At 42.2% G+C, this 27,500-nt stretch overlaps 2 protein-coding genes across 2 annotated transcripts in view; one reads left to right on the top strand and one right to left on the bottom strand.

Annotated features, from left to right (window-relative positions):
* Positions 1 to 9,261: 9,261 nt before the first annotated feature.
* On the bottom strand, positions 9,262 to 10,681 carry fjx1 (four-jointed box kinase 1). Its single transcript, XM_030766755.1, has one exon. It carries the CDS (start codon positions 10,627 to 10,629, stop codon positions 9,352 to 9,354), a length of 1,278 nt encoding a protein of 425 aa, XP_030622615.1. The 5' UTR covers positions 10,630 to 10,681; the 3' UTR covers positions 9,262 to 9,351.
* A 16,336-nt stretch (positions 10,682 to 27,017) lies between these two features.
* Positions 27,018 to 27,500, top strand: part of pamr1b (peptidase domain containing associated with muscle regeneration 1b) — a 24,645-nt gene continuing 24,162 nt past the window's right edge. The window contains exon 1 of the mRNA XM_030766714.1: positions 27,018 to 27,041. The gene's annotated coding sequence lies outside the window, so the exon portion shown is untranslated. The remainder of the gene's footprint in view (positions 27,042 to 27,500) is intronic.

Below are 27,500 nucleotides of genomic sequence, written 5' to 3' on the forward strand. Positions count from 1 at the left end.
TAATAAGGGGAAGAGATTCATCCATACACACAACAGTCAGTGTTGTGTTCATTTAAACAGACAGCAGGGTCTCGTAAACACACACTCTACAATAAAAAAACAAATATATATCCCCATAAGAAAACAAGACTAGAAGTTTCTTTCTTGAACATCTGAGTGTGTGAAATGGGAAAAAATGTTTAAAACCACAGTAAGCTACATAAGTATGAGCACGTATATATACATACGTGCATGTGTGTGTGTGTGTGTGTATGTATGTGTTTGGTGTTTGTGTGGGGGTGCACACATGTGAGTGTAAGTGTGTGGACACGCACATGTGAGTGTGTGTGTGTGTGTGTGTGTGTGTGTGTGAGAGAGAGAGAGAGAGAGAGAGGTGTCAGTCATTCAGGCTGGTGTAAGCTGAGCAGACCAGATGTCACATACACTCTGTCATACACAGTGCAACAGCTCTATTTATATCAGTGCTCTGTCACACACAGTCACACACACACAAACACATGCACACAAACACACACACACACACACTGCAGGGTCAAAAGACAGAAAAAATGACGACACAATTAAAATAATAGCATCCAAGACAGAAACTCAGAGAGAAACTAAAAGTGAAAGAAAATAACAGCGCACTTAAAAGTAAAAATATCATAAATAAATCATAATAGTTCTGATAATGGAAAAGACTAAAGTATGATTTTTTTTTATGGGGAATTAAAATATCCTCCCAAACTGACAGACAGTTTGGTCTTGACTGTACTGTGACAGACAATAATAAAAGTGAGTCACACCGTCAGAGAACAGAAAACAGTGCATGGAGCTACTGATGTGGAATTTAAGAGGACAGTTTGCATGCTGACTGTCTGGTTACTTCGCAGGCTTTATGTATGTGGGTGGTACAACAGCCTCATTAAGAAAGTGTGTTGAATTCATAAGCAAAGCAATGCGGACAAAGGAACCGAAGAAGGGATTTTTTTTCTCTTTCTTTTTGAAGTGGCAGCGAGACCTAAAGGGATTGATGAACTGAGCGTGTCAAACACTTTTTGTTTATCATCAATCAGTATAAACAACACAAGAGCAAACGCACAGCTCGTTACACATAGCAGTCCGACAAATGGGCCATTTCCTCCTTGTTCATCAGCCTCTCACATGAAAGGATCCATGGAAACGCCAAAGAAAGTGTGTTTGGAAAAGTCCGCATCTGAAGCAGAGACGCAGAATCCTCCAGCTTTGAGGTCTGGATGCAAGAAAGCAGTGATGAACACTTACAAATGCAAGAGAAACCTATAGTTTTACATGTTAATGCTTCAGACGCTTCTTTTTAGTATATCCTGTACATGTTTCTGATTGTAAGTATTGCAAGCAGGTTTGTGTGTATATAAACATATTTTGAAGTCGTGCCAACAAACATCATTACTGTATTGTGTTGAATTGAAATGTTTCAGTTGCACTTGTAGAAGAATGAGTGAACGCCAGACTTTTCCCAAAACAGCAACACTTTCACACAAAACAGCACAAGGTACAGATAAGAACAGAGCACACATGCATTCCAGCTGTCAGATGCACAGATGGGGAGAGAGAGAGAGAGAGAGAGAGAGAGAGAGAGAGAGAATCCCTTTTGCTTTGAAGTAACCCCTGTCGCCTTCCCCCACAGGCCACCAGGGTGTCATAAATCATCTCATTCTGTCTATCAGACAGTCTCTGGCCCTGTTTACGTCTTGCATTAAAATCCAATTTTGGTGATCCGATCACAAGTGGACAGCTCTAAGTATGTGCGTTTACACCTGGCTTTAGAATCCCTGTCTCAAGTGACCACTTGAGATCGGATCTCACTTCCCTGCTCTATATGCAAATAAACACGTAAATCATTTCCAACACATTACCCCTTTCACTGAATTTCACTTTTGCTTTTTGAACTGGAGATAGTGCTTATGACATGTGAGATGTCAGACAAATTTGGTGATCACTGATCGCTGTTTTGGAATGTTAAGCTACATTAAGCAAAAATCACATTAAATACTGTTGTTTTTAATCGGCAGGAGGCCTCTGATGTCCAGAACTGGATCCTGGACCCTCCATACTGTGATAAATACTAACACCTGAAAAACACATGGTTTATTCTCAGAGACAATTTTATTCATCATCTACACACACACACACACACACACACACATGCACGTCATGTTACCAAACAACAGTACTCATAAATAGACCATGGAAGAAAAACACTAGTACAGAATAACAGCAGAGACTTGCGGCTCCCAGTATGATGAAGGTGGTGTGAAATCCCGATTGGCTGTGAAGAAAGAGCAGAGGAGGGCAGAAGCATGTTGAATGGTGAAAGGAGAGTGGTGGGGAGGGATGGGGTTAGGTAAACAGTGCATGACTCAGGTCACACCTTCTCCAGACCCCCGGCATTAAAACACAGCCAGAGAACATTCCTGAAGCTCATGCTGTCCAAACACACACACACATTCCTCCTACAGACTGTTGTGCTCTCTCGTCTCTCACATAAGAGCATGGTTTGGGTTATCGAGAAGGTTGGGATCACATTTCAAATGTTCTGTTGAGAGCCCTCGTCACTGAAGTGTGCACAGGGCTGTAGAGAATTTGATTGCGACTTCAGCCAATCAGAATGCAGTTCTCCTCAGCACTCCTATATTCATCCAACAGCTTTTATCTGTAGAATTAGATCATTAAAAGAAATGGGGTAAAAAGATGCAGAAGATGAGCAGAGAGTGAAAATAAAGTAGATAAAATAATTCCCCTGGTGTCTGATTGAACAGCTCAAGAGCAGACTTTTGACAGAGCATGAGAGAAGGAGAGAGAGAGAGAGAGAGAGAGAGACAGACAGAGAAACAGAGGGGGAGAGATTTAGATTCTGTTCCAGTGGCATTGATTTCAATGAGCTGTCTTCAGTAGCACTGCAGCTGATTAACCCAGCCAATCAATTGCATTGTCGAAGAACTCTCTCTCAGCCTGTATCTGCACAGCAGGCAAAAAGGACACGAGAAGAATAGAATGAGCCACAGTGTGAGAGAGGCAGTGTGTGCGTATGACGGGGGGTGGGGGGTGGGCACGGGATGAGGGGCCCGTTGATTCTGCAGTAGAGGTATACCTCTGAGGAGTGCCGAGATCTCGAGGTGTTGTCATGCCAACTGGTACGTTGTCCTAAAAAACATCTGATCCCTGAAATGTGTCACCCCCAGAGCTAACATCCTGAAGTCTTTTCCCTCTCAGTACAATCACACCTCTGAATCCAGGCCATATCTGTTTGTTTCTGTGATTTTGTCTAAATTCACTCAGAATTCTCCATTTTAGCTCCCCTGCTTACCCTAACATGTGTGTGTGTGAGTATAGTCTAGAGCATTCACCAGTTTGTCTGCTGGGAGACAATGGCTTGTAAACTCAACAGTCATCATAAATCAGGAGAAGCGCGTGAGAAATCACTCATTGAGTGACGTGTTTAGAATGAGCCAGTTCTCTTTGCTTTAACAAGCAGCTTATACACACAATGACTGCAACACACTGCGTCAATCAAACCTCACCTACCTAAACATAAACCTAAACATTAATTTAGTTACTCAGTTGTTCCATTTAGTTATACCTGTTTTATTCTTGTAGGTGAGAATATCAAATATTTCTCTGCTATGCTCCCAGTTTTCTGAGACAGCGGTGATATGGTTTCTTGTTGAACTGTCTTCTTTTTGTTTTGCCACTTTCTTGCAAACCCATGCATGTGTAAACTAGCCCAAAGCCCATGTCTCAGACAGGGGAGTCACCCTGCTGATGTCTGTCTCAAAAACATTACAGTCTCCTGCAGAAAGAGTTGAATCCAAAACACAAACACACACCTGGCCTCTGACAGAGCGTGTGTGTGTGTGTGTGTGTGTGTGTGTGCATGTTGATGCATGACCACCATGCATACCCAGGCGCGGAGACATTTTGTTTCCAAACCAAGAGTCTCAAAGCTCGAAAATGAGACGTGTATAGCACAAAGCGCAATTTACATAGTAATAGCCATATTTGCATGCGCCAACACACCCAAAACTGCTATTACTCACAGTAACTACGAAACATAAGGGTGCCTTTGAAACTCTCAGGCTAACGCATAATCCTGGGGTTATTTCTTTGAAATGCCCCTTTCCCCATCCGCTTTCCAGAGACGGTGTTTAATTAATGCAAAATACCCTGCCATCCATCCCTGTGCAGATTTCACAGAAAACACTCGTATCTGAAAGAATTCAAAAGACAGCGCACAACACTACCTAAGAACACAACACAGTCAACACAACAGGCAGAAATAATTATCGTTTCTCCTCTCTCCATTTTTTGAGCTCAGTTCAAACGGCATTAGTTGTAACTTAACGTTTTTAAAGTGACAGTTAACTTTGCATGAAGCCATTCAGACGCGGACCGTGTGTGAGGCCAATGAGGAAAACTGTCGATCATACAACGCAAAAAAGTCACTCTTTCTCTGCATTTATCATTGGCTTTAGCTTTATGGGATCATAACATTATATCCACTCTTCGGGTGGAACTGTCCTGCTCTAGTTTAGCCATGCTGGCATTCAGAAGTCCTTCTCAGCACATTAGCATAGTAATATTCATCAAGGACTTGACATATTCATAACCGAGAAGGTTACACACGTAATTTACAGTTTGGGCTATTATCAGAATCAATTTCTCTTATCTCACGAATGGAAATTTCCACATTTTTTCCAATATAGAAATTCAAATTTACATAGAGATGAGCCTTGTGCAGATAAAGCAAACTTGTCTTGCCTGAGGGGGTCTGAGTCTCTAGAAGCCTGCGGTAATGCTGTGGCAAGTTGCACCCAAGGGATTACATGCAACCATCAGGCATATCAATCAACAATGCCTGTTTTCTAAATCAACCAACGCATTCCTAATAGAGCAAATATCGCGTTAGCTTCATTAAACGCGAGGCTTGTTGAAGAGTACCCATTAGTTTATCTTCATCCACGTTCCAGTCATTTAGCAAATATTATACCATTCCAAAGCAATGAGCACAGCTGACAGCAACTACCCCAGAAAGAGAGAGAGTGAGAGAGAGAGAGAGAGAGAGAGAGGATGGAGTCCATTCAGTCTGATAGCTCAAGCTTGTAACAAATACAGCAGTAATGAATGCATGTGACAACTTCCAAACAAATAACTCGTGATCAAAACAACAGTGACCTCTATTTCTTTCACTTGTACAACTGAAACCATATCCTGAAAAAACATCACACTATCATTTTATCACTCTCCTCATCCATGTAAGCTAACAGAAACAGCCTCTGTGATTGGACCTGGCCTGTTAATATGTCAGAATACTGTTCAACATTATGCCTGTGTCTCTTAAAAAAAAGGGTTTGGGCGGCGCTGTGGTCTGCATGGTCTCAGAGAATCAAAGCTCTAGTGAGTGTAGACACAGACTGGAAGGCATGTCAGTTATAATAAAAATGACACTGGTCTTATGGCATAAAGAGTGTGGTGTTAGGAAAAAAAGGCCTTTTCTTTAGTTACTTTAGCAAACTTTGATGAGACTGATATGGGGATATTAGACAGGGGTAAATGGCAAACATCTGTAGAGTTCTTTTTCAAACAATAAATTCTATCTCAAAATAATTTAAGTTATATAAACATGTTCGTTTCTATCGTGTGAGACAAACATCTCTGAGGTTTTCATATAAAACAAACTTACACCAGCTGAACATGCACACTTTCCCTCACTTTCTCTCTCTCTGTCTCTCTCTCTGTGTCTTCTGTAACTATTTTCATTTTGGGGCTGGTTTGGAAAAAGCTTTCCTGTTTTTCCAGAGAGCAGATGGTAAAAGAGGAGCTGGTAAGAAAAAAAAAAAAAAACACTCTAAGATTTTTATCAGGCTCAGGCAGCCTGAAAGTTTCCCATTCTGGTGATGTTATACACTAGTAGAAAAAGTAATTCAAACATTTTCATAACATCTATTATATGTGATGTTTAACAAAGACATACTTCAAAACATGTTCAGTCACACTACCTGCTGTGTGAACAGTATGCACACTCTGTAAACTTATTCTTGTATATTTACAACACATATTGTGACCATTAGCATCGGAGATCGGTGTCCAGTGGAGCAGTAGACCTAAACTGAAGTTGGGATAGTGAGTGATGTATTCTGCAAAATCCACAGTCTTCCAGGCAGGCTAATGCAGAAGTTATCACACATGACCAATCCACATCATCATCATCATCATCAACATCCCCCTCCAAAACACACACACACACCCATACAGGGGCATATGTAGTCTAGGCCCTGGGGTTTGGGTCTGACTCTGACTGAGTGTGGCATCCTGCCAGCCTGCCGTGCTGGGCCGCTCTGTGTCCTGCCCAGCTGAGTGTGGCTAAGTGACTTTCCCCTTAACAAGCTGCCCCTAATGAAGTCACTCATGCACGGGAAGGAAACATGTCACTCTCTGCCTGAAGAATGTCAGACATGTCCATTCACCAGTCAAACACCGCACTCTTCCATGGCACCACTCCACCTTTTCTATTCCCCCCTGATCTCCCCAGGCCACGTGCCTCTTGGCCCATATTCAAACCATTTATTCTATTTAAAACTTTCAAACTTCTTCATTATTTAACTGTTCAGCTAAACTTTTTTTTCCTGCTCTAACAGAGACGTTTGATGCAGAAGGCAGACAGAGGGCCCTGGGACGGACTGATAACTCTTGAGATAAATGCGGAGTTCAGAGCTGACAGCTGAGCTGAGGTTAACAGATGTTTGTTCAAAAAACTCCCTGACTTGCTCTGGAATGCATGCAATGTGGGAGCTTCCTCTGGGCAGCACTGCAGAGAGAGAGAGCGAAGCTATGTTTACCTGCAGTCTGGACTCTGTCTTCAACTAGACCTGCCTACGTGGAACAATAAGCAGGCTTTGGGGTTGCCGTTGGAAATGCTGTGTCCAGATGGAGTGAATGAAGTCTCTGCCCCTTCCATTGACCAATGACGGACTGCGGTAACAAGGTCACATCACACAGCTGGGGTTTTCATGGAGTGTGGAGCTTGAGGCAGGAAGAAGGGGGGGGGGCATTTGTGGTGAGGGGTGTGTTCTGAGGTTTGCGGTCGGGGGAAGAAGTGTTTGTGATAAGCAGAAACATCCCAGGCACACAGCAGGGATACATGTGTGTGCAACGTGTGGCAGGCTAATCGTGGCTTTGATATCTTGCGCTAATGTAATTAACAGCGACACACATTCTCATAAAAACAGAGGATTTATGCTTAAAAAGGAGAAACAGGGAGGAGGGGGAAAAAAACAAGTAATGAAGAAAATGAAACTTTCCTTTTCAATTTGAATAACAAAAGGCAGCAGATGCCTGCCTGGGTTTGAGGGGAGAGGTGAAATAGTTTAGATCTGTGTTAAGAATGCAGGAGTTGGCCCTCGTGTTGTTTTGTGATCCCTGGTGTCTGAAACCTATCGTAAATCTCTCAGAGGGCTTGGCAGGAGTCAGAAACGCCTCAAGACACCAAGCTGCACACAATGCCCCCCTTTCTCAGCAGCCTCTCTCTACAGCAGGCGTTTTTCAGCAGCGCTGCACAGTCAGTGCATGTCTCAGTCTCCGTGGCCCTGTGAGGCAAACAGCAGGCTGCCGGCACCCTGCAAACATACACCTGATCACAAACACGGACGCTTCCCGCAACTAATCGGCAGTTAGCAAGGAGTGACGGAGATCAATGCAATACAGAGTGTTTGCCATTTCTCTGGCAAACGAATAATTCGGAGGTGGTGTCCAAGGAAGTCCTTCTCAGCCTGGGAACAGAATGGACATAGAAGCCCTGAGGTGATCAGCATGCCTCCCATAAGCAAAAACAGATGAGAGAGAGCGAGAGAGAGAAAGAAAGAATGGCAGGGGGTTAACTGGAAAGTATGCAGGAGTCTTTGATCGTTTATCCATGCCCCTGTTTAATCCCCCCCCCCCCCCCCCCAAGCCTTTATGTAAGAAAGCGGACCACAGAAAGAATCAATAATTAATCCAAGCTGACGAGCATTTGCAGTTTGTTGTGTGGTTAAATACTGAGCTTAATTTGCTGATCTGGTAAACAGACACAACATCCTGGGGTGTAAGAGCTCCACTTTTCTGCTAGCCAACAACTCATCACTTGCCTTAGCAGTTACCCAAATCAATTACCAGTAGAAACAAGCATTTAATTACTAAACACTTGTGTGAACTCAGGGAGGATTGGTTTAGCGTCGGATGTTGAAAAGCTTCTTTTAAAGTCGCTGGCAGACTGATTTTAGTTACTCAGCAGCCTGATTCTGTAAATACATTCTGTAAACATCACTGTAATACTGTAAATCTCACTCAACCCCATCTGGCCTGACTATACACAGCTGCGTGGGAAGAGAAGATGTTTCTGTGAGTTTGAACTGGGTGAAAGAGTGAAGGAGAATGGCTTGTGATGTGTACAGATACTCCACTGCAACATAGCTGGTCTTTGTTTCAGTCACTTCTCTTTCTCAGTGCGTGAAAAGAGACTCTGGACCAATGTATGGAATGTCTGATTCAGTGAAAATCTAAGAATTTAATGACTTGAAAAATGACATTAAAATGCATTTTGTAAAAAGGACTGGAATGTTACTTTAAATTAGTTTAAATAAGTTAAACAAAATTCAGTTTCATATCATTAACTCCAATGTGACATCTTAAATTCCAGTATGACATATCAATTCCAGTGTGACTTTCATTTCCAATATGATGTGTAATTCACAGGTGTAGTCACTGATTTAAGGCCATAACTTCATAAAGTTCAGTAAAACAGTGATTACAAAGTTGGTGTTTACGTTGTCTGCTGAAATCTTACACTGAATTAATGGGATAACATAGAAAGACACCATATAATGTCAAATATGTTTCAGACATGACTTTTTAAAAAAAATATTGAGAGAAGTGATGAGTCTCTGACACTTAAGGAGTTTCTTTGTTCCCAGTCAAAAGCAACAATAATTTAAGCAGTGCAAATTAATACTCATACACATTTCTAAAATGTGCTCACAATTAAATTTGACCAAAGATTAATTCTATACCAAGCAATATGCTTTGTTATCTGTTCCCAAAATTATAATGTAAGACTTAAAAGAAAAGGCTCGTCTTCCATAGCACGGAAAGACATGTAGGGTAAACAAACGTTTGTTTAAATATTTAAAGTGAACGAAATGTTTCCACAGGAGGTAGTTCAGCAATTCAAAAACAACAGTGGAGCCATGGAGTGCTCTTATTCTGCGACTCTGACAACCACTGATCTATTTGCGTAAGTCTCTTTACCTCTTGACCTGCGAAAACAGCGTTTACACGAAACTGAACCAAATTAATTATCTACAACTGACTGTACTTCCCCTTACAGCGGAGAATGTGTTTATACAACGTGTCTACTCTGTTTTGTAGAATCCTCGCGTGCTCCTCGGATAAGAACCCTAAATCAGCCGCCAAAGGCTCATTGTCCCGGTAGACCTGCAGAAGTCTTGTCCGCGTGTCTCTGGATCTGTGCATGTCAATAACGCGCTGTGCCGTTCTCCTCCGAAACAGACACACAGAACCGAGCACAGAACTGTGATACTTCTCCCACATATCCAGTACCCGATAACCGTGAACCAAACCTGCCTCGTTGTCAATAAAAACAAGGTCCCCGCGAGGCGTTCGGAGCAGGTTACTCGTATCTCTCTCCATCACTCGCGAGTCCCACTGCAGACTGAAGAGGTTACTCACGAGCCGATCGAAGTTCGCCGTGAGGTAGTCGAACAGGATCAGGTCGGTCCATTGCATTAGCTCGAGCAGTTCCGCCATCGTTTTGTTCCCCAGTTCCTCCTGAAAAGGATGCAGCCCTATACTCTCTTGCCGGAGAGGTTCGGGTGTAACAACTCCGGTGAGGTTTACTATCCATTCTGTTAGGGAGACGATCGCCCGCCCTGACCATTGCAAGCTATCAATTTTTCTCCTCACAGATGCCCATTGTTCATTTTCACCGTCTAACTCGGAGAGTACAAGCGGCGGTATGTTTGTAATGCCAAGTAAACTGGCGAGGTAATACGACAAAGTTTCTCCCTGCACCTGGTCAGCATTTATTCCATATCGTACGCACGCTTTGGTTCCATCCGAAAAAGTGGCAAGCTGATTTGAAGTCCTGCCGCAGCCCGGCTCTAGCGAGACAACGCGGCTGCCCAGAGCTTTGTGCCTCCACGCCCGAGCATGTTCGCCACTGAAGGCTACGGGAAGATGATGCTCAATCCTTTCACTCCAAAAAATCCCGTCCTCAATAATCTGGTCAGCAGGCTCAGATTCAGTCGACTTCATTTCACTTCCACTCGTACTATAATGTATGTTTGCAGAGGTGACGGGGTTACCATCGCTAACATTGCGAAAGTCGATTCTGTTTGAAAAGTACAATTTTTGTACCGCTGGGACAGCGAGAAGAGCCCGAAAAGTTTTGGCAGACAGATCTGAAGATCGTTCGACATGTACGCTCTTGAATCCAAGTTCCTGAACCTTCCGTTTGTGTATCTCCAACCGATTTTCCAACCTGCTCCAGACATACAGTACACAGGCACAAGTGCACAGAAAGAGCAAAGCAAGTAAGTTTGCCGAAAAGACCCTCATGGCTGTGTGTTTCTGTTTCTCAGGGAATTCTCACGCGCTCCGGGAACTACAATCAAGACGGAATTTGGAAAATTGGAACCCCGAAGTTAGTAAAAAGCAGCGTTTAACAATTCACCGCTGTAGGCTCAGCATTGTGCAGCAAGCCCAGTCCCCGTTTGCGAGCGGATCTCTACCGTTTGGATATGCAAGTGGCACAGAGAGCAAACGCATCTTTGTTCAGGTTTGATTGAGTGCAGCCCTCCAGCAATCAGTAAGAGAGCACATTTGGTTCAGATGCATAATCGATACTCGTCCTTTGATGGATATCTGTCCCAGATAAGTATTGTTCTCCTGCCCGCTGATCGCGTATCCATCCTCCAACTCACTGCTGAGTTTAATTCTGGTTGCTCTGCTCAGAGAAGGAGACGCTAGCCCGTTGAACACGTGACTGTGGCGGTAAGCTAGTAGGCGTATCGTGGGAAGTGATGGGTCCTACTGGCACTGTGTGCGGGAGAAAAGCCAAAGCTTTCCTTGAAAATGGGCGGGTTCAGACTAATAAAACGAGCAGTCTGGTAGCAGAACTGATTCGGCATGACACACCGAGTAACCCTGACACGAGCCTTATGTAAATTTAAAACTGTGTACTGGACAAGTACGTGAGGACCATGATACAGTCGCAAGAGACAGTTTCAAAGGTTACGGCTTTCGAATTATTTCGACGATGCTGTATATTAAACTATTATTAATCAAACTTCGTGATGCTTCTGCTGCCCTCAAGAGTTATGTAAACTTCATATTAGAATAGTCCAAATCCAAACGAATAAAGGTAGAGGTCAGACAGAGGTCAAATATTTAACATAAAGCAGAAAAGGCATGCTTGTACAGAACATTTTTGTTATGCACATTCAGGGGTGTGTTAATATGGCAATATGAACACATTTTTACCTAGTTACAGTTTATTTTTTATTTAGGTTAATGTGAAGTGATGAAGAGAGAGAAAAGTAAAAATTATTTTTGTGAAAATACCTTTGATGTTTGACCTTGAATTTGATCGAACAGGGACTTACATAACCAAAGAAACAAACCTATTTCACTGCTAACTGAGATCTGCAAGAACTTTCAATGAGCATGGGCTTCATGAACCAGTTCCCCAATCCTATTTTAGTATTCCTGTGTCATTCTGCTTGAATCATTCTGCTCAATTATTTCTTTAATTGGTCATTAATGACATGCAAGAGTGTGTACATGCATGCGCGTGCGCGCACATACACACACACAGAGGGAGAGAGTGAGGGAGAGGACAGTACTCGCTCTTCAAAAATTTTATTTTCACAGGGAGCTGACTTGGAATAGAATTCTCAGTCAAACTAATTGGGCCATTCTTACAATGGCTTATTGGGCATATTGTCATACTTAAACAGAGTCTGCTGAGTTTCCCAGACTGAATGCTCAATTACCAGACAAAAATAGCAAAAACATGGCACACACACACACACACGCACACACACACACACACAGAGCAGAAAACACCCAGAGCATAGAGCAGCATGGCTTGTCTTGGTTCTGACATGCCCAGATTCATTTACCCGATCCCTACACTTTTCACAGGGAGTGAAACAGTGGAACGTGTTATTAAATCTCTATCTTACAAAGGGAATGAAGGGAGGGGGAAGAGACTGGCGGTCAGTAAAAGTAATGCAGGTTAAGACGCGTCATGCTATTCACTAAGTTACCATAGCCACATGCATGACATTCATGGCCCTGCTGTAGTCTGATCACATATCAAGCCTATCCTTGGTCAACCCTGTCATCCACAGGGCCTGCCTGTTCCACAGTGCCAGGCACATTCCAGGATCTTTTTCCTCATTAAACTGTAGACGTCAGGAGAGTTGTAAACACAGTCTGAGCACTCTGTCCTTTCCCTGGGGGGTTCCTGTGTTCACTGCCCATGGTGCACAGCCGATCCTGTCCAGTCACCGCCATCAGTCTGCATAGCGACAGGCAAGAGGCGAAAGCCCCGGCGTCTGGTCAGAGCGCAGCTGTGCAGCTCGGGTTCACAGCGGTGTCTGTCTCAGATCAGGAAACAAATGCAGAGAAGCCCAACCGGTCTGTCACTTCTAAAGGTTAATGCATCCAGAGTCGTAACTCATTCCCCCAGTCCCCACACCGGCCTTCTCTCCACAAGGCCTGAATAATGGATGTGTAGGCCTGCCATTAGCGCTGAAAGCTACCATCATTTCACTTTGGCTGACTATTACTCACGTTCCTGGTTTGAGGAGAGCTAGTAGGGGGTGAAGCAGCTTCAGTAGCACATTTATTTCTCCTCCTGTTGGCTTGTGTGTGATGACATCCAGTGTGTGTGTGTATGTGTGTGTGTGTGTGTGTGTGTATATGTGAGTGACTGAAGATACCGGGTAGAAGATGAAAAAAAGTGTGTGTGTGTGACAGAGATAAGTGTGTACAAAGACACAGTGAGAACAGAGCATCATTCAGTATGTGTGGGTGAGAAAGTGAAGGAAGAAGCAGAGAAGAAAGGATGGAGAGAAGTGGGTTGGGTTCATGCGGCTGCCAGAGATCATCCAACAGGACAGTGAAACATATCCAGAGTTCATACCTGTCTTTGTGTCTAACTGAGGAATCCCAGAATCTGGTCTCCAGTTATTGTCTTTTCTGTCTCCAGTCTATTTTTTTTTATTCAGTGTGATTGAACGCAGCTGTACCAGACAGAAAAGATGGCAAATGGAACACATACACACACACACACACACACACACACACACACAAACACAGACACACAAAGGGCATTATGTCCATATCAGCGAGACTGGCATTCTGACAATTCCGACAGGAACTAAACAAGAGGTTTTTTTTTTTGTCAGATGAAACTGAGTGGAAAATAACAGACAAGCTCTTTAGGCCCTCTACACACACACACACAGACACACACAGACACACACACACACACACACACTATGAATTATGAATTGGGGGCATACATCAAAAATGGCCAAATTTCAAAATCCTTGAAAACACATGCCTACATCTATATATACTGTTGATGAGTTATGATTAAATTTGTGTACACATCTTTCCTGTAATCTGAAATCATACGCAAATGGAGATGAAGAGACCGGTATGTTAGATCAGCAATCACTTGACCTTTTTTTTTTTTTAAATTTATATAATTTGTTGTTGCTTTCAGTGCTATAACGCAATGTTTGTGAAAGAGAGCTGTACTATTTATTTGTTTATTTAGTCTGAATGCAGTGTCATACCTAGTGTACTAGAAGGTATCTCTCAGCCCTTTGCTTCTTCCAACTACAGCTCAAACACCAGAGGACTGTGTAACTGCTCCCCAACCACCAACTGGGAAATCTCCAACATTCTCAATATTTAACTGCGTTTTATGAGCCTGCCTTTGCTGGTTCCCTGGGTTTGTTGGTCTGAGCCGATAAAATGGCTCCAGGTTTTCAGAAATGATTAATAGTGTCCGACCTTGGCCCAGTGGCCCTTCTCACACAGCCTGGGTAATTACTCTGTCAGCAATGGGAGAGAAAAAACGGGAAACTTGGCTGTTTGATGTACTCGTCTTCATCTTGGTCACAGTGAGGAGGCTCTTGACATGGACCAGGCTGCTTTCTGTGGTGCTGTAATGAATTGCTTAGAGAGTCCGTTCTCTGATCGTACCCAGAGTTGAAAAGAAGGGGTTTGATAAACTGAATAGCTTCATTAGGAGACCAGTCTCCAATCTCCCTGATTTCAGCCACACACCAGCAGCCGCTAATCCTCTAATAAACAATTTAAGAATCAAATCTTCCCCTTTGCTGACTGGCTTACTGACTTCTGTGGGCTAAGTATTTATGAAAGAACAGCTTCAAACAGGCAAACGGAGAACTTAACAGAACTCAAAACCGTTTTTTTCCCTGGTCAGCCCAGACTTGCCTGTGTTTATTCCGCTGAAATGCGTGAATGAGTGGACTGGGCTGGGGCCGTATGTGGGTCACAGGGCCTGTCGGGATTACCTATTGTGCTCAGACTCTCTGAAGATTTAACCAGTCGCTGGGACATATGAAACACTTGCTTTAGGGCCCTTCTGCTCCCATGTTCATTCACATCATGTCAAATTGGACTGATTTTTACCAAACAGCAGCAGGGCTCGCATAGCTTATCCCTCCACCGCCTGCATTTCTCAAAGCCTGTTAACCAATGTTTGATTAGATTAACTCTGTTTCAAAGCTGGCTTTGCTCTGCAAAATATACACCCGTCCAACCAACCCCCAGTCCGGTTCATATATATGACTCATAAAGGTTGCCATTGGAGATTATGTTGTGTCAAAAAACAGAACTCTTTCATTAGGGGGAGCTGGTTTACCAAAGCATGCAGCCCTCTCTGCTCAGGTAAACCCCAAAGGTAAACCCTAGTGTATGGAAGCCCATGTGGTCCAAATCAAACAACTCAATATGTCGCTGACACTTCAGAAATGCATTTTGACCTCTGTCAGTATGGCAACCATTAGCCCAGCACATGTCTTTACACCCAACTAAACACTACTCAAACAGAGAACACCCGTGCAGTTCTCAGGTAGATACTAAATCAGATGTTTGAGAATCACAAGAACTTGATTAAATGTAGAAGCATTGCGTTCAGTGTTGAGAGGGTCTCAGAAGGTTGGACACCTCTTGCTGTATCTGTGGCAGTAAGTTTGTGGAAAGGTCAGCTCCAAACCCCAGTGTCAACACCCACTGCCTTCCCAGAGATAGCTGTGGACAGCCCCCTGAGGTTGGCCAGTGCTGCCATGTCCAGCAGCAGCTGGTCCATGAGATGAAAATTTTCCATGACATTTACAGACGCAGTTTGGGCAACTCATCAAAGCATGCATCTCATTAAGGCAATCAGGCTGAGAAATGTCTCTTTCCAGAAATAACATCTTTTTTCCATATCTTTTTTTTGGTGAACATTGTATTTCTTTATGTTTGTGAAATATGCCTTAATTACCAATGTCTGATTAAAAAAAAAAAAAAAACAGCCAGAGATTGATTTTGCACACAGACATTCCAGATGTTTTTAAAAAGACAATTTTTCTCTGAGCTGGTGTTCTAAAGACTATCTGTTCAGGGAGAGAAATATGTTGCTTTAGACAGACATGTATCACATAGAAGTGTCAGCAAGCTCCGCTATTTAAGCAAGAAAGATGGGCTCCATTAGGAACAAAAGGCATTGCCTCTGAATTATTTAACAAGCCTTGGAAATGGAGGGACATCCAAGCCTGCTCACGAGATATGGCTGCCGTGAGCACAAACACACATGCAAACACACACACATATACACGCATATACAAACGCGCGTACACACACACACACACACACACACGAGTTGGCCTCTGTGTAAATGCTGTAATAAATTATGTGGAAATATCAGTGCTCCAGAGATAGCCAAAGCAGTTTTTATGGATGGAACTGCCTTCATACAGACAGCAAGGCCACCTCTGGTGAAACTTGAGGTTTTTCTGCTGAATATTTGTCTTGAAGGTCTAGTCTATTATTCAGGCTAGTGCAGTAAGAAAAAAAGGTTAATTTTCTAAAGTGAAAATAATTTTTATGGACTGCATATTCGGACTAAAGGTCTAAAACTTAAAGCCATGAATGATATTGGGAATTTTTATCCCACTGTTCCAAGAGCCAGTTTGTTTCAAATAATGATCGACTCTGGACTACACTTGTTCCCTGACACGTCTCTGGCTGTACCTGCCTATGCCACTAACCTGAAAATGGAATGACAAAAGAAAGGACGGACAAAGCTTTTTCTCATGGTGGAATGAGTTGCAGCAATGTGTAGTAGGATAATCTGAGACAATCTCAGATTACTCTCAAATCTCAACTCTAATCTGAAATGTCATTATGTTTTCACACCTTCCTCCTCTCCCTCCTCCTTCTCCTGGTGAAAAACAGTGTTTAGCCACCATAAATGGAGGACAAGCTTACACAATTAACCATCCACCAGTTTCGCCTGTATGTTGTTGTGTTTTGTTAGTACTGTTCAGATTTAGAAAAAAAAAAATGTTGTTTCGGTAGACAGGCACTGGAGTGTTTGTAGGATTTTTACAGCTCAGGATGCAAATCTCTAGCTCCCCCTAGAGGTAAGATTTTGCATACTTTTATCCACACAGTCAACATTAATCCTAGAGGCAGGAATCCTGAACTCACTTTAATGAATACTAATAAATATTTGTACTGATAAGACACGAAGACATTCACAAAAGTGCTTGAATGGGTGTAATCCAATGCTTCAGCACTTTTGCTTTATTCCAGAGCCAAAGCAGAGGGATGGCAATTACTGCTCAACCCCAGAGGTCTCTCTGTTTACAAGAGTGTGTTCAACTGTAGCTAGCTGCTTTATCAGTCTGCCTCCACTCACCTCCATATAATTCCATATAATCCCAATCTCGTCATCAGAAACGACTGAGGCATCTGATGTTTTTCATGAATCTAATTAACATGTTTACAACAATATCTGCTTTTTTATCTGTCAAAGCAGGTGTTGTTTTTCTTCCATTTGTTATTTTTGTTTTTTATTTGCTGTCAGTTTTTCCTCTTTAAAAGCTGGAATTCAAAATCTTGAACAACTTGTGCATGCGTGTGTGTGTGTGTGTGTGTGTGTGTGTGGCTGTCTATGGTTTGTTTCTTTGTTCCCAAAACGAAGCCTTAACAGTTAGGAATGTGTCTGAACCAGGTAACTGCAGTGTAAGAAAGTGATCAGCAGATGGCAGTGTTCAATACATGTCTGCTAGTGTTTATGAACAAATTTCATTTGCTCCACAAAGAAAAACAACTTAATGTTTACATGATGTTTTTGCAGACCAAGAGTTTGATGTGAAAATTCAGTGTATATCAGTATTTTAAATATTTAACAGATGGCAGTGTATTTTCTGGTCCTCCCTTGGGTTCCCCAAATCTTTTCAGCCTTATGTAATTCTAAAATTAGACTGAAATGATTCATGTTTATAAAGGTCTCTCTGCAGTACAGCTGTCTTTTCAGAACAACACAGACATTACTAAGTCGGTCTGACAGACTTCCCTGTTTGTCTGATATCTGTGCAAGCGCCTCAACGTCAGCTGCTCCGTGTCTGTCCACTGGACAAGTGTGAGACAAGATGCCAGATTACATGAAGAATGTGTAAGGTGAACATGAAGCAATGCTGCTAAAACGCACAATAGCAAACACTGTTACATAATCTTCAGATTATGATAATGATGATGAAGAAGATGATGAATACTCTGTTATCTTTTTCAGACATGGTGATCTTAGAGCAGATTTTTTTTCATGTGTGTCTGCATAGGTTTCTGTAACTGATTATAAATTCAGAATACATATTCATCTTCAGTAGTGAGAATCTGAATGAAAGCTTTACATTTACACTTGGTATGCAGTGTGTGTATGTACATGGTATCAAAACTGGAGGCATTGTTTAGGCTGTAGTTGTGTGTGTGTGTGTTTGTGTGTATATAAGAGAAAGAGAATATTGTACCAGCATGTTACTCCATAAGTTCCTCCACATTGTGCTGTTGTTATTATGATGGAACTGCTAAGATTTCAAAGTATTTGCAGTATTTGAATAAACTAAGCTGGGTGTACCAGAACACAAAATCAAGTCATCGCTCAACAATTTTATTGTGTGGCTCTCTTTATTGTGAAAACAGAAGAATTACTGTAGGCCCAGGGTAAACGTGTGTGTGTGTGTGTGTGTGAGTGTGAGTGTGTGTGTGTGTGTGTGTGTGTGAGTGTGCGCGCACATGCGTGTGTGTTTTCAGCTCACATTTGTCACGCCTCTCTCTCCTTACAGTGCTGAAAGAAGAAGTTTGCATATAAAAGGCATAAAAGTGGTTTTCTAATTAGCATACCATTCTCCTCATGAAAATGTCCACAAACAGTAATCAGCATCTCACAGGGTTAGCAGGGCTGTCTCCCAGGCCTGCTGTTCACTGCTGTGGGCAAAGAGATTTTCCAAGTGTTTGGATGAGGTCAACAACAAACCGAAGGTCACTGAAAGTTTTCCATAGTTTGGCAATGTACGAACTCCAAGAATGGATCGGGTTTTGCACCAAAAGAGACCTGGTCCAAAGCAGAGCGGTTGGAGTGTAATTATCCCGCCTGCTCTCTCCTGCAGTCTCCCATCCCGAGAGCTTGCTAGGTCTGGCACCACCAGTGTGTGTGGTTAGTCTCAAACCCACACAGTCTGAACAGAAACAAGAAACAGCCACCAGAGGGCGCCGTCCTCTCCAGAAAATACATTATGTATGAGGAAGATTGAACATGAAAGAGAAGAATGTTTGTGTATTGTGTCATCTGGAGAAATCTGTTGGCTGTTGGCGTTTGATATTTGACAGGCGTGCTCTCTTTATCAAACTCTGAAAACAGATCCAGACCAAATGGTCCAACCTATCTGCTGTTGACTGGGCATATATATATATGGTCTGTAATGGAGCAAAATATGCTGCTTTGCCTGTTTGTTTGGTTTCTGTGCCTCATTTACCGACCGTATGGATGCCTTCCAACACAAAGATGCTTGATCAAATGTCTGTAATAGTACAGCCTTGATGAGGTCATTCAGACTCACGCAATCAGTTATCAGAATTTTTTCCTAACAAATATTTCCACTGGAAACCAAGAAAACAACAACAACAACAACAACAACAACAACACCAACACACAGACAGGAATGTTAGTGATAAAGGGTGGATACTGTGAAATGGTTAAGAGAGGACAGGGAATTTACACTAATGGTTCTGTCAGACCAACAGTAACTCCATACTAAAACTTTGGTTTGTCTTAATGGGCTTCTGTCAAGTTGTTGTGTGTCAGGCTGCTTTTTCCACATTAAAGCATCTGCTTTTCTACATCCTTACCTTAATCCCCTATTTTAACACACACACACGCACACAAACACGTGCACACAGACAAACACACAAGAGCATATAGTTTTAATATACAGTGTATCTGATGGGACAGAGACAGGTGGTGATGTCATTATCGTGCTGTTTTAATGACATAACCCTTCATCCGCTCAGATTTAGAGCACACACAAAAAAAAAAAACCAACATGGAAACTTTGTTGCCATGGCAAACAACAACAAACTGAGTGGGGAATGTCTGTCTGTACAGCTGTTCCTGGCAAACCTCCAGTAGATTCTTTTCACCACACAGTGACTATCAAGGTTTTTACTGTGGATGCAAATACAAGCACTGAAATAATGATGATAACAACAATAAGGGAAAAAAAACCTGCGCTGGGGTGTCCAAAACATTAGCTCAGCCAGCGAGGCAGAAAAAGGGAGGAGACTCCAGGGGTGTTGCCTTTTTCGTGGTGTCTTGTTGGACTGTGTGTTAAGGGCAGAAGGCAAATCTCATCCCATTTCTCGACAGGCTTTTCCTCTGTGTCTCGTTCAACCTCTGTGCTTTCCATTACATGACGACCGTTTTTCCCCAGTGTTCTCTGCCTTCGCAGGCCTGTGGCTAGCTCAGCATTCCCTGCTGTTGGAATGCTTCCCAGAATCCCCCATTCCCAACACGCAAAGAGAACGACCCAACCTGAAACTCATCCCAAGCCCGTATACTGTTGTTTTGATTGAGTCTAAGTGTAACTTCCTACTCAAACAGGGTTGTTGAAAGCCCCCCTGTAAGCAGCAAGGTCTGTGTGTGTGTGTGTGTGTGTGTGGGGGGGGGGGGGGTGTGCCTGTTGACATGTCACTTATGAATAAGACACATTTCACAAAAACAGAGAGACAGCACAGCCCTAAGACAGATTCATATCTTCATGGACAGTAATTTTGAGAGAGCTCATTATCAAGAGAACTCATTATCAAGATATATGCTTTTCTCTCCCAGAGTACACGGCTCCTAATTGTTTTTCCTTTTCACTGAACTTACTTTTATCCATTTATTTACAGTCAAAGTCCTCCTAGCTACATAGTATCCTCAAGCTATAAAAAGGAAATTTAGTGACCCTCACTTGCCCATCAACAAAAACAACAACAACAACAACAAACAGCAAACAGCAAACAACAACAAACATCAACAAAACATCAAAACTTAAAATGATCACTAGTTCAAGTTCAAATTTATTTGTAGCGCTTTTCATCAAAATTGTCTCACAGCGATTAGTGCCTAAAGCACCACTGAGCAAGCCCAAGGCAACAGTGGCAAGGAAAAACTCCCTGTAAGCACCCGGGGGGAAGGGGGGGATTTCAGAAAGCGGGTTTAGTGAAAAGTAAGTTAACGCAGAGAAAGAAGTAAACCTCCTAACAGAAGAGCCTTACACCTTTGTTTTGCTTAGTAAACCTCTATTAGGAGGTTTACTACGTACTCTGAGTTAACTGTCTGAGTTTTCACTAAACCTGCTTTCTGAAATACCTGAATTGGCTGCACTTTACCTAGAGGGCTCTCGTGAGAATGTCCTCAATGAATGGGAGTGAATGGGGCTAAATGGCTAAGATAATCATCTGCTTGTAGACAAAAAGCGCAAATTTTATTTTAGTTTTTGTAAATATAGTATCCATTATATATCAGAATGGAAATGAAACAATACAAATATCCTTTCATTTTTCTTACGGGGAAGGTGAATTTGCCCATAAAACCCTAACATTCTGCTAATGTATGTGGATTGGCCAGTAAGGATTCACGACTGATTAGGAAAGTAATAGTATGCTAACTAGTCATAGTGGTGTTAATTACTGCTCCACGTGGTCATTAAAATGGCTTGAGTGCTGTGTTCTTTTCATATCTAAACAATACACGAATTGGGAAGTGAAATTAAAGTAAAGGGTTTAGGGTATATTTTGTTGTTGTTATTCTGCATCCCACATATGACTGTAAATGCTGGAAAACCGTGAAATGGCTCATGTGCTTGATGTCACAAACAGCTACAGAAAGGTAGCCTATTTTAATACAGTTGAAAAACGGACCTATAAAAATGGACCTATATCTATTGTTTCGACCACTTATATCAAAAACATAATGAAAATTGTAAGAAAAAAATTGTATCCCATGAAAGCTACATTTTTGGGGGTGCAGCTCCGTAAGCCCCCATTCATTCTGGACTCTCTCATGTGTGCCCCCTATGACACGAGAAGTTCTGAGAGTGGAAGTTCTGTCTTGTTTAGAAATTCTCTGAACTGAACACTTGGCGGACGTCAGTGAGTTTACGTAACTGGACACAGCGAGCAGTTCACAGCAAAAGTCTGTTTAAAGATATTTAATGCTTGCTGTAGCGCAGATATGGAAATCAGGGATGTACCCGAATCCGAATACGTTATTCGGGAAAGCACGAAAATACGATGGAAACAGATACTTGTTCTATCCGAAGGTGCTTGTTATTATTCGGGAAAAAACGTCTGTAGGTCAGCCATCATGTTTCTTCAAATTGATTCATATCATTGTGGATGGCCACAAAATAAAAATGCCCATTCTGTTTGCAACACAGGCCTTTGATTTCACTAACTAGTCGTTTCATTTACTACACATTGTTGAAAAGTGATCGCTATTCTATAGTCGCCCCTACCGAGTCAGGTGCGGGAGCTAGCGAAACAAGCATTACCCCCGCAACCTATACATCAAAATCAAGCTTAGAACCTGTAGTTGTTAGCTGTATGTGTTTTAAAACATACAGCCATTTTAAAAAAAGTCGTTGCATTTACTATACATTATTGGAAACTGATTGCTATATTCTGTAGTCGCCCCCACCGAGTCGGGGGGGGGGGGGGGGGGGGTATTGTGGGTTCAGATAGTTCAAAAGTTAGTTTAGTTAAAAATATAAATGCAAAAAACCAAAAAACAAACAAAAAAAGACAGAGAGAGAGAGAGAGAGAGAGAGAGATTAAAAGTACAATATGAGGATGTGGAAATATATTTCACAATTAATTATATGCCAATACTAAATCACACTGATGCTTCTAAGGCACAGAAATTGCATTGCCAATGAATATTAGGTTAGAAAATACAACATTTGCCCAAATTACATGATTACCTGTATAAACAATGCCCACTTCCGGTCTATTATGCGGATATCTATCGCTGTGTCCGAAATCGCTCCCTATTCTCTACCCCCTACTCACTATATAGTGTTTGGTACATAGAACACTCATTAGACAGACAGCTGTTGATACATTTCGGACACTATTTGGATGTTACGCAGCTACATAATTATGCGCTGGATATTCGTATTGTTTATCTCTGTTGCATAAACAAACACCAGAACATCTGCATCTGATTGGTCTGTAAAGATTTGCCTGATTTCACGAGACAGACCGCAATGCATGATAGTCTTAGACAATCGATGTAGGGTACATCGGTTGTACCGTACTTTTCACGATGCATTGTGGGATACTTTGAGTGAATTATATAGGGTATAACAATTCTCACTACACATCCAGACAGCACTACAAAATGGCGGACTCACTATATAGTGCCCTATATAGTGAGTAGTGAGTGGTTTCGGACACAGCGTATGTGTTATTGAGTGTGCAAGTGACAGTCGTCATTTTGTATGCTGCGGATTATCATTTTTGCAAGTTCTGGTTTGTTAAAAAAATCCCTATGAGTAAGGGGACTTTGGAAAATCGATAATTTCACAAGGTGAGCAGAAGCTAACCATAGCTAGCTTTAACGATCGGGGATCACAAGTGTTCTTACAACAACCATGCAGTTAACTTAATCAAACACATCGATTACCTTAAGATTTGGTAGCCACAAACACTTGCATAGAATAAGAGACGAAGTTTCTGGCGTATGTTAATACATTTTCAAAGACAAATGTGATCATACACCAACACAGTGCTTAAACGATATACATTTATTGACACACAAAGTTCTTGTTTATTATATTAGATTACATTAGCCTCAACTTAACTCTGCAAAGTACAAGCACACAGCCACACTTAACCAGCATCCAGCCAAAAGGGAATGTTAGGTAGAATCAATATCCAACAAAGTCAAAAAGTCTAAGCATTTATTGTCATATGCACAGTTGAAACAACAATGTAAGAAATCACAGATTTCCTACTGTCTCAGGTGGAGACTGTTTTACCTGTCAGAGCATCCGGCTAAATCCAGAGGAATACAGCCCCAAACGGTCTCAGTTTCCTGGCATTTCCGTCTCAGGCAGCAGTTCTGGGTTAGGATACACTGTACTGGGAGACAGGCTATTTTAACTGGATGTAGCGTTGGAAATTCTATTTTGAGCAGCAGAGGTAGAGGAGTGTCGGTAGTGCTAGGTGTCTTAACAGAGCCTTGCACTAAAACATGATGATAAATGTACAGCACTATCAGTGAGTCTTCAACATTACTGGATGGCACGGAGGCGCAGTGGGTAGCGCTGGGTTCGATTCCCGGCTTTGTGGCCAGGGTCCTTTCTCTGTGTGGGTTTCCTCCCACAGTTCAAAGACATGTAAGTCTGACAGATTGGAGATACTAAATTGCCCCTGTGTGTGAATGTATTTGTCTGTGTGTCTGCCCTGCGATGGACTGGTGACCTGTACAGGTTGTTTTTCCCCGCCTTTTGCCCAATGAGCGCTAGGATAGGTTCCAGCACCTCCCGTGACCCTAGTTAGGATTCATTCATTTTCGAATGAATTTATCATTACTTGAATTTCATCTGAAACTCATCATATATTCATTAATTATGATGTGAGCTTTTCCCTTCCTGTCTGGAAATTCTCTATGGCATGGGCTTCTATCCTTCATCTATCTGGACCTCAGTGTAGCTTTTCAAGTGGCGGAGGTCTTGGCGTCTCTTTAATTTGAACTTTTGAGTTTCCAGACTAGAGTTACCATGAGAATACTTCAGCGGTAAACATGAAACATATTTCATACATTGAGTCTTTGCAGTTGGTCTTGAAATTGATTGGATTAGTCTATGTGTAATGTGTCACAGAGCTGAGTCTAAAATGGCTTTAAAATTTGTTAAGGGAACAGTATTCTTGCTTGCTAATCCTAATTTTATTATTATTATGATAATAATTATTATTATTATGATAACCACATGGTCACCGTTGCAGTGGGGCTGGTGATAGCTGAAGATGAGGTGCACAGACGTGTTCTCCTCCTTGTCATTCCGTGATTACTCTTTGGCAATGTGTATCTCTGGGTCTTCATATGAAATGGCCACTCCCAGTCTACTACTTGAACCCAAAATTGATTGCCTATGATCGATGATTGGCTCTTCCCTATGCGCGCTCGATTAGGTCAATGTCACCCCACACTTAAATACATTTCTATTTATTTGTTTATTTATTTATTACATTCTGCTGAATGTTGTTGAAGATGTCAGCTGAGTAGTTACATTAATCTGCAGTTAATCTTCACTGTCTCTCTATAACGTGGCTTGACCATCAGACCAGTCCTGTTTTTATAACATAAGAAATCTTTTATTATGCATGTCTAGCAATTGCTTTCCATTTAAACCAAGCAAACAAAATATGCACCCATCTCTTGATAGTATGATTAGATTTTAAAATATGAAAGCCACATGCTTATATTTTGCAGACTTGACCCAGAGCAGAGTCTGGATAACACTGTTCTGGTCCATTAGAACTTTCCTTCGGCATGAACACTAGCTATGTGTTCGCTAACAAGCCAAGATTGACCCACACATTGCACTGCTGACCGTGATTAGGTTTGGAGCTCATTATTTGTCATATCATGTACACGTGAAACAACCTTGTTTTAACGAATGTCACGTCGTTTAATGAACGTCATGTCGTTTATGTACTTTAGATCTAGTTGACTCTTTGACTCGCATTTTGATTTTGTTTTCGTGGTAGACACCATGTTCAGCAGAATGGTCCTGTGTGGTCTCGTTCGTGACTTCCTTTGTAATGTGAGTCTACTATAAAATTGGGAACATAATAGCGGTCAGTTTAAGATGTCAGACTCAGTGAGTGTGGAGCTAATGCGAACCCATAAGGCAAACGCTGAGCGTTTGACTTGAGGGCCCGAGACAAGCTGCTTCATGTTAAATCAATAAGAGAAGACAAAACCTTTCTCATTGGCTGATGTTTAAAACCGGAGCTGAAATGCATCAAATCCAAAACTCAGCTGGAGTTAAAAATTTGTCTCATAAAGTGAGATGAGTTTTCTTGGTGTGAAAAACTGATTGAGATGTAGAAGGAGATACACACAGAGAAAAAAAATAGTATGTGGAGAAAGCTGTGTATGTGGGCTGTGTCAGGGACAGAAAGTTCTAAAATGAGTTCAAATCACTTTCATTAAAAAAAACCCAAAACAAAAAAACAAAAATAAACAAACAAAAAAAGAGCAAAACCCTTAAGCATCTGTGCAAACAGAGGAGAGCTGCTGAAATGTTCGGAAAAAAAGAGGAGGAGGCCGGTCTCTTTCTTCCTCTCTCTGGAGGTTTGTTTCTGTAAGGATTAGTCATGCTGTTTTTGGAAAAGCCCATCATTCCTTTATCTCTCTCTCTCTAAAAAAAGATGATTTGCATTAACAGATTTTACATGCACCAGTGCTGAACAATCATATTACCAGTAATCAGTGTAATACAGAATCACAGTGGTGTCAGGAGGCTGTATGTTGGTGTATGACTGTGTACAAGACTCATAGGGGTTTGTGAAAGAGAAAGCTGGATGTTCTCTGTGTCTGTGTGGAAAGGCATGCTTTTGCGGCTGGAAATCAGAGCTTTCTCATCACCCAACCTGCTGCATGCTTCCGTGGAAATGGGGAGGGACACTTCCTTGGAAACAGTTGAAGGCAGGCTACAGGGAGAAAACTAAGACATATTTTTCCACACAACCCTTAACCAGTTTATGTGCATGTGCGTGTGTGTGTGTGTGTTTATGTGTGAGCGTGCGTGACTGTGTGTGTATTTGTTTACATGTATATTTGTGACTGTGTGTGTGTATTTGTCTGTGACTCTGTGTGTGTGTGTGTGTGTGTGTGTGTGTGTGTATCAGCTGAATGAATGTAAGTGAGGTCTCCTCTTTGGCACAGATCATTCAGAGGCTCTAATGTTGTGGAGAGCAGAGCTGGAGCTGTGTGTCGGAAAGTGCCTGACAAGGCAGGGCTGTAACCTGAAGCCAAAGGAGGGACAGAGAGAGAGAGAGAGAGAGAGAGAGAGACAGAGAGACAGAGAGAGAGACAGAGAAAGAAAGAGAAAGGAAGGGAGGCAGGGAGGGAGTGGGACAGGGGAGAAAGAGGGGGAGAGAGCTGGAGAAAGGGGAGTGATGTCAAACCAGCTGGGCTCAGTAAGTAAACAGAGCTCCAGAGAGCAGCATGCCTTGTGCCGGACCGCTACAGCGGCGGAGCCACACGCTCACACACACTCTCACACACACTGCCGGCCGCAGTACCGGCCAACTCTCTGCGCCAGTCTTCATCATCATCACCCTGTTCCTCCTCGTGTCCCAGGGGACTGCATGGCCCTATGGTAAGTGTCTGACTCACCTATCTTCGGTTATCTCTCTGTCTCCCTCTGAAAGTCTATCTGTCTGTGCTTTTGTTCTCTCTCTCTCTCTCTCTCTCTCTGAAACAGAGAATGTTGTAAAAGTAAATCCAGCAGATATGATTCCTTAAAGCTCCTTTAGAAGGACTGGAGGGGAAGAGTGAGTTGTGTAAAGTTGAGCTGGTCTCTTTGTTTTGAGGTTCGGCGTGTCTTCGTGCTGCTGTACAGAGGCTGCAGGCATTTGCAGCTTGTTTTGAATGTCTAATTCCACTAACTCACTGTCTACACTGACATGAACAACAATGACTTAGGGCTACGATGAGCTAATTAATATGAATTTAAGGTTTGATGAAGTATGTTAAAGAGGACTTGGAAATTTAAGCTGCTTCACAACCATCCTGATAAAACATTTTACTTTTATGGCACCAATTCCAGTGACAACCT

This window comes from Chanos chanos, chromosome 2 (genome assembly GCF_902362185.1).
Source record: "Chanos chanos chromosome 2, fChaCha1.1, whole genome shotgun sequence".
In the NCBI taxonomy this organism is placed as follows: domain Eukaryota; kingdom Metazoa; phylum Chordata; class Actinopteri; order Gonorynchiformes; family Chanidae; genus Chanos; species Chanos chanos.

Coding starts and splice junctions, on each gene's coding strand:
- fjx1 (XM_030766755.1), bottom strand. CDS start 10,629: ATGAGGGTCTTTTCGGCAAACTTACTTGCTTTGCTCTTTCTGTGCACT.